Source organism: Physeter macrocephalus, chromosome 11 (assembly GCF_002837175.3).
Source record: "Physeter macrocephalus isolate SW-GA chromosome 11, ASM283717v5, whole genome shotgun sequence".
NCBI lineage: Eukaryota > Metazoa > Chordata > Mammalia > Artiodactyla > Physeteridae > Physeter > Physeter macrocephalus.
In genome coordinates, this window is record NC_041224.1 from 118108571 (window position 1) to 118116820 (window position 8250).

At 38.5% G+C, this 8250-nt stretch overlaps 1 protein-coding gene across 3 annotated transcripts in view; it reads right to left on the bottom strand.

Annotated features, from left to right (window-relative positions):
• Nucleotides 1–8250, bottom strand: part of BAZ1A (bromodomain adjacent to zinc finger domain 1A) — a 93557-nt gene that overhangs the window by 50531 nt on the left and 34776 nt on the right. For all 3 annotated transcript variants that reach the window (XM_024117926.2, XM_055088382.1, XM_028495712.2), the window contains 2 exons: nucleotides 5150–5293; nucleotides 2521–2622 (listed from right to left, as the gene is read on the bottom strand). In XM_024117926.2, the coding sequence (XP_023973694.1) occupies nucleotides 2521–2622; nucleotides 5150–5293 (246 nt within the window). The remainder of the gene's footprint in view (nucleotides 1–2520; nucleotides 2623–5149; nucleotides 5294–8250) is intronic.

The following is an 8250-nucleotide window of genomic DNA, read 5'->3' on the forward strand; positions in this document are numbered from 1 at the left end:
AGATTGCTTTTGCTATTTGGGGTCTTTTGTGTTTCCATACAAATTGTGAAATTTTTTTTTCTAGTTCTGTAAAAAATGCTAGTGGTAGTTTGATAGGGATTGCATTGAATCTGTAGATTGCTTTGGGTAGTAGAGTCATTTTCACAATGTTGATTCTTCCAATCCAAGAACATGGTATATTTCTCCACCTATTTGTATCATCTTTAATTTCTTTCATCAGTGTCTTATAGTTTTCTGCATACAAGTCTTTTGTCTCCTTAGGTAGGTTTATTCCTAGATATTTTATTCTTTTTGTTGCAATGGTAAATGGGAGTGCTTTCTTAATTTCACTTTCAGATTTTTCATCATTAGCGTGTAGGAATGCAAGAGATTTCTATGCATGAATTTTGTAACCTGCTACTTTACCAAATTCATTGATTAGCTCTAGTAATTTTCTGGTAGCATCTTTAGGATATTATGTTGAGGAAAGTTCCCTCTATGCCTACTTTCTGGAGGGTTTTTATCATAAATGGGTGTTGAATTTTGTCAAAAGCTTTCTCTGCATCTATTGAGATGATCATATGGTTTTTCTCCTTCGATTTGTTAATATGGTGTATCAAATTGATTGATTTGCATATACTGAAGAATCCTTGCATTCCTGGGATAAACCCCACTTGATCCTGGTGTATGATCCTTTTAATGTGCTGTTGGATTCTGTTTGCTAGTATTTTGTTGAGGAGTTTTGCATCTATGGAACAGTATTATCTTTTGGTGCTAACAAAGAGCTGCAAGTCATTTAAGTCTTCTATTATCAAGTATAACTTTCCACCTTATAATTCTTTGCCTCACCAATTAAGAAGAAAATGAGTTAATACAACTGTAACCAAGATCTAGCAGAATTATATTTACAGCATAAGTCAAAAAGTAAATAGAAAAGTGAAAAGTATTAAATAGGGAATTACATTACATAAAAAACATACCTTGAACTAAAACCAAAAAAAAAAAAAAAAAAAGGAAAAAACTCAACAATGAATAAGCAGCAAAACACTGGTTGTCTCAACTGTGCTATTCATTAGCCCATAAACTGAATAAATTCAAAAGTTTGAATAATTCATGAGCATTATCTTGGAAATGCTATTTTTCAATATACAATAAAGTGGAGAATGCTCCAGAGATCTTACATTAATGATAGGCCCCCAAAATCAAATAAAAAACTGCACAGACCCATACAGTTTATAGAAAGTAATATACCTGACTCAGGATCCACTCAATAATTATAATATTGTTATCACTTTTCTTTGGACTCATGAGTATATGGGGGGGGCAACAGGGATGAGAGAATAAGTAAAATTATTTTACATAAAACAAAATGCAAGACTGATTCCTAGGTGGCAAGTTGATAGTTGGCTGATGATGTCAACTACTTACTTTCAGGTGACTAAGAGACTAACCTCAACAGTCAACAACAGGGATTTTCCTAAAATATATCAATGTAACCTAGAGCCAGTTCTTTTAAATATTAACCATTCAGTACCTCTCCCTCTTTTCTTTTTCTTTTTATATTTTTAAAATTTTATTGAAGTATAGTTGATTTACAATGTTGTATTAATTTCTGCTGTACAGCAAAGCGATTTGGTTATACATATATATATATATTCTTTTTCATATTCTTTTCCATTATGGTTCATCACAGGATTTTGAATATAGTTCCCTGTGCTATACAGTAGTACCTTGTTGTTTATCCATTCTATACATAATAGATGTATAGAATGCAAAGCATCTACTTATCCCAAACTCCCAATCCATCCCTCCCCCATCCCCCTCCCCCTTGGCAACCACAAGTCTGTTCTCTATGTCTGAGTCTGTTTTGGTTTTGTAGACAAGTTCATTTGTGTCATATTTTAGATTCCACATATAAGAGATATCACATGATGTTTGTCTTTCTCTATCTGACAATTTACTTAGTATGATAATCTCTAGGTCCATCCATGTTGCTGCAAATGGCATTATTTCATTCTTTTTTATGGCTGAGTAGTATTCCATTGTATATATGTACCACATCTGCTTTATCCATTCATCTGTCAAAGGACATTTAGGTTGTTTCATGACTACCTCTATCTTTTGATTAGGTCACAAACAGGAATTTTTAAACATACTCATTTTTTATTATTTAACTTCCTCAGAAATGGGCAGAGACCGATCAGATGTTTGTGTCTAATGAACGTAATATTACAAATGTGACGTATTTCTAAGCACCAGGTTCCTCAGCTTTGAAAACTGTTCTCTCATGAGAAGTGCTTCATAAATAGAATCCTTCTTAATTTTTTAGATGTGAAGACTATTTGGAGTTAGTTACTAAACTAGACAAAGGGCTCATGGTTCATTAGGAATCACATTATCAGTCTATGAGCATATAAATATACATGTATTTTAAAAAGGGAAGCAATCACTCACTACTACCCATTTGTTCCACATCAAATCTCCTTAACTGAACATAATTATTCTACTTTAAACCACCATGCAGAAGATATGGAATTTTACCTGATTTGTGTTGCTTTAACAATAGCACACTCATACAATTCTTTTTTAGTGGGTTGCACCTTGTACTTGAATAATAAGGGATCGATTGTATCTTTCTTCTTCCTAAAAAGAGCAAAGACACAAAATAAGTTAATAATTTATTTGGGGGACTTCCCTGGTGGTGCAGTGCTTAAGAATCCGCCTGCCAATTCAGGGGACACGGGTTCAATCCCTAGTCCAGGAAGATCCCACATGCCGCACAGCAACTAAGCCCGTGTGCCACAACGACTGAGTCTGCGCCCTGGAGCCCATGCACTGCAACTACTGAGCCCACACACCGCAATTACTGAAGCCCACGTGCCTAGAACCCATGCTCTACAACAAGAGAAGCCACCGTAATGAGAAGCCCACGCACCGCAACGAAGAGTAGCTCCACAACTAGAGAAAGCCTGCACGCAGCAACAGAGACCCAACGCAGCCAAAAATAAATAAAAAATTAAAAAAAAAATTTGTTTGGAAACATAATATTTTACATGAAATCTAGTTTCTAAGGACATACTATAACAGAATCTAATGCATTTTAATTTTAATTATGATTTTATAAGTTACTGATATGCCTCACTATTTTATTAGCCAAAATAGTACAAAGCATTATTTTATGTTAGGTAGGTACTTTAATTACTCATTCAACAAATTTTCCTTGGGTGAAGAAATTAACTCCAGATGAATAAGCAGACTATCCAGTTTAGGTTAGATAAATTTATAAACAAACAAATAGTTCTTGGATTTACTTTTAAACCTTTTTTAGCTATGTAATCCAAGAGCAAAAGTGGAGATAATGTAGTTTACCCTGTTTCAAGAACTAGCAAAGAGGCTACACATTTAAGTCCCACCCCTACCAATTTCTCATTTTTTCTTCTCTTTTGAGGGTATATTCATTCATTCATCCATCCATTCACTAAATAGTTAAGAGCCTACAGTGTGCCAAATACTAAAGAATAAGGATTCACTGGTGAACAAAATAGAAATACAGTGGGGAGACAAACAAAATAGACAACAGGGTAGGTAGTAAGTGCTACAAAGGGAATAGAGTGCATAGTGAAAGGTCTCTATTTCATATAGGGTGATGATCCCTGATAAATTGACCAGGTAGGCCTTCCAAGAAGTTGACATTTAAGCAGAGATCTGAAAAAAATGAGGGAGCAACCCATGAAAAAACTCTTGGGGAAATGAGTTTTTAAAGGAAGAGAGAAAAGAGTGTGTAATGGTCCTGAGGGGGAAGCATGCATGGTTTGCACAAGAAGCAGAATAAACAGGGAGAAAAAGAGGAAGGTTCAGTCAGAGAGGCAGCAGCAGGGCCAGACTACAGGTTATCATTAGGGGGTTTCAATTTTACTCTGAGTAAAGACACCAGAGGAGGGTGTTCCCTGGTGGCGCAGTGGTTGGGAATCCACCTGCCAATGCAGGGGACATGGGTTTGATCCCTAGTCTGGGAAGATCCCACATGCCTCAGAACAACTAAGCCCGTGTGCCACAACCACAGAGCCTGCGCGCCACAACTACTGAACTCAAGTGCTGCAACTACTGAGGCTCGCGCGCCTAGAGCCCGTGCTCCGCAACTAGAGAGGCCACCACAATGTCCGCACACCGCAACAAAGAGCAGTCCCCGCTCGCTGCAACTAGAGAAAGCCCTCATGCAGCAACGAAGACCCAACGCAACCAAAAATAAATTAATTTTTTTAAAACAGAAAAAAGACACCGGAGGATTCTGAATAATGGGGTGATAATGATTTAACTTACACTTCAGAAGGATCATTCTGGCTGGGATGAGAGGAACAGAGTGCAAACAGGGATACCAGTTAGAAAGCTAATGCAATAAAACTAAGTGAGAAAAATGTTGGCAGTACAGACTAAGAGGGTAGTGGTGGCAGTAGAGAGAAGTGGTTAGATTCTGGAAAAGCTGCCTCTGGGAATGCAATCGTATATGTAAAGGGGATATAAGTGGGGGTTATAGAGAAGAAAATGATATGAAAGGATGATAAAGAGAAGCATTGGCCAATTGGGTAATGAAAGTAAGGTACAGTCAAAGTGATATAAATACAGTACACACACTGCAGACAGTGCCAATCTATATGGATTTATATGATTTTTCTCCAAGAGCACTCAGCTGACCAAAGCTGTCAATTGACTAAATCTCAGAAACTTACAGAGGTTCTTTACTATATGCACCGTAAAGTGAATAATAAAGGACAGAATGAAGTTTCCCAGGTAAACAAAAGTGGAATGTATAACTGAATGAAGTGAGCTTCAATTGTTCTTGAGCAGCTGACTAGAATTAACTAAGTAAGTTTCAGTTTTTGCAAATTCTAAGGTGTTGTTGAACCATATTGTTTAGATGCATGGTATACCAGTGTATGACTAGAAAGGAAGAGAAAAAATTATTTCAATGGGATATCAGTACCCAATCTGACATACATACGTACTTAAATAAATACATACATACATACATCCATACATATTTATTTAGGCTGTGCCACATGGCTTGTGGGATCTCAGTTCCCCGACCAGGGATTGAACCCGGGCCTTTGGCAGTGAAAGCATGGCCAGCCAGGGAATTCATACATTTTAAAAATTATTAAAAATCACTTACCCATTTTGAAAAGAACTGTTTTGTGTTTCTGAATCATCACTATCACTGATGATAATAGTTTCTCCATCTATATTGCTGACATGTCCATTAGCAAAACCATTTTGGTGTGATGGAGGGAGGACTTCCAAAATCCTACACTGTAACCTGAAAGAAAATGATACATTTAAAAATGCAAATCATTTGATATTTTATAATCAAACATTTCAGAGCAATCTATTTTGAACAAATGAAAAGCAATCTTGTAGAAACTATGGCTGATTACTATAACCAATTTAATAAAAGAGAAAATCTGTAACATCCAATTTAAGTAAAGGTTAGCTACGATTTAACACAATACAAGACTATTTTAAAAGTCAATTTATCACGATTCTTAGCAATGATATTAATCACTAAAGTTACTGTTTAGAAAATCAAGTACTGGCATAATATCTCATTATACAGATTAGGCCTTACAAGAGTTTTTCAAAGCATTCAATATTTTAAATTCTGAAATTCTCCTGATCATAACCTTTTTTATTCTCTTTGTAACTTATATTGTGATTTCTGATCTCTGGAAAGCTTCCTATTCACTAACTCTACCCTATTTTGGCTTCCCTTACCTCTGCCTGCTGTATCTGGATTTTATAGGCTGCAATTTCAGACTCACTCACCACAACTGAAATATTTCTCAATCTAATTTTTACTGTGCCAATTTTCAATAGATAAATAATTTAAATTTGCTATAGCCATACAATGGAACATTATTCAGCAAAAAAACAGGAATGAAATACTGATGCACTCTGTAGTATGGATGAACCTTTAAAACATTATGGTAAATTAAAGAAACCAGACGGAAAAGGCCATATAATATACGACTCCAGGGACTTCCCTGGTGGCGCAGTGGTTAAGAATCCGCCTGCCAATGCAGGGGACATGGGTTCCATCCCTGGTCCAGAAAGATCCCACATGCCGTGGAGCAACTAAGCCCCTGTGCCACAACTACCGAGCCTGAGCTCTAGAGCTTGTGAGCCACAACTACTGAGCCTGCGTGCTGCAACTACTGAAGCCCACGCGCCTAGAGCCCGTGCTCCGCAACAAGAGAAGCCACAGTGATGAGAAGCCCATTCTGTGACAAAGTGAGAGAGTGGCATGGACATATATACACTACCAAACGTAAAATAGATAGCTAGTGGGAAGCAGCCGCATAGCACAGGGAGATCAGCTCAGTGGTTTGTGACCACCTAGAGGGGTGGGATAGGGAGGGTGGGAGATGCAAGAGGGAAGAGATATGGGAACGTATGTATGTGTATAACTGATTCACTTTGTTATAAAGCAGAAACTAACACACCATTGTAAAGCAATTATACTCCAATAAAGATGTTAAAAAAATAAAATAAAAAAAGAAGCCCATGCACTGCAATGAAGAGTAGCCCCCCGCTCGCCGCAACCAGAGAAAGCCGGAACGAAGCGACGAAGACCCCACGCAGCAAAAAATCGATCAATAAATAAATTTTTTAAAATTAAAAAAGAAAAAAAAGATTCCATTTATATGAATTATCCAGAATAGGGTAATCCATAGAGTCAGAAAGTAGACGAGTGGTTACAAGCAGTTTGCTCTCTTGCCTACATGTTTTCAAAATACATTTTTGCATTTACAGCCAAAACAGAATCATACAATTCCAGAAAGAGAAACAGTATATTTAGAGCTGATTTATTTTGGGAAGCTCATGGATTTTTACAAGGTAATTGCACTTATTTTCATTAGTGTACATTTTAGTGTATGCTTGCTTATATTCTCCTTTAGGAGAACATCTTTAGTATCCCCAACAAAGTCTAATATTGCTATTAGCCACAGAGAAAATCAGGACCATGGATTTCCTGCTAGGAACTTTGCACTATACACAAATAGAAGAAACTAACTGGTTCCACAGCACCCTGAGGTTTAAGAATCAACAAAATGTAGACTATGTGGGTGAATCTAAAACTCTCAAAGCATCTTATCTTCCCCCCTCAACTCACCTCCTCTCACTCTGAGACTTATAAACATTCAATTAAAAGTATCATATATGGGGACTTCCCTGGTGACACAGTGGTTAAGAATCTGCCTGCCAATACAGGGGAAACGGGTTCGAGCCCTGGTCCAGGAAGATCCCAAATGCCGTGGAGCAACAAAGCCCGTGTGCCACAACTGCTGAGCCTGCGCTCTAGAGCCCATGCTCTGCAACAAAGAGAAGCCACCGCAATGAGAAGCCCACGCACCGCAACAAAGAGAAGCCCCCGCTCGCCACAACTAGAGAAAGCCCGCGTGCAGCAACGAAGACCCAATGCAGCCAAAAATTAATTAATTTTTAAAAAGTATCATATATGACTCCTTAATAATTTGTTCCTAAAAAAAGAATTGAGAAAAGAGAGAAAAGATTCAAATTACTAAAACCAGAAGTAAAGTTGGAAAAGATTATAAGAGAATACCATGGACAACTATATGCTGACAAACTGGATAACCTAGATGAAATGGACAAATTCTTAGAAACACACAAATTGACTCAAGAAGAAATAGAAAATCTAACTGGATCTGTAACTATTAAGAGGGTTGAATCAGTAATCAAAAATATCCCAACAGGGGCTTCCCTGGTGGCGCAGTGGCTGAGAGTCCGCCTGCCGATGCAGGGCACACGGGTTCGTGCCCTGGTCCGGGAGGATCCCACATGCTGCGGAGCGGCTGGGCCCATGGGCCATGGCCACTAAGCCTGCGCATCCGGAGCCTGTGCTCCGCAACGGGAGAGGCCACAGCGGTGAGAGGCCCGTGTACAGCAAAAAAATAAAAAATAAAAATAAAATAAAATATCCCAACAAAGAAAAGCCCAGGACCAGATGGCTTCATTGGTGAGTTCTACCAAACTTCTAAAGAATTAATACCAAGGGCTTCCCTGGTGGCACAGTGGTTGCGCGTCCGCCTGCTGATGCAGGGGAAGCGGGTTCGTGCCCCGGTCTGGGAGGATCCCACATGCCGCGGAGCGGCTGGGCCCGTGAGCCATGACCGCTGAGCCTGCGCGTCCGGAGCCTGTGCTCCGCAATGGGAGAGGCCACAACAGAGGAAGGCCCGCATGCCACAAAAAAAAAAA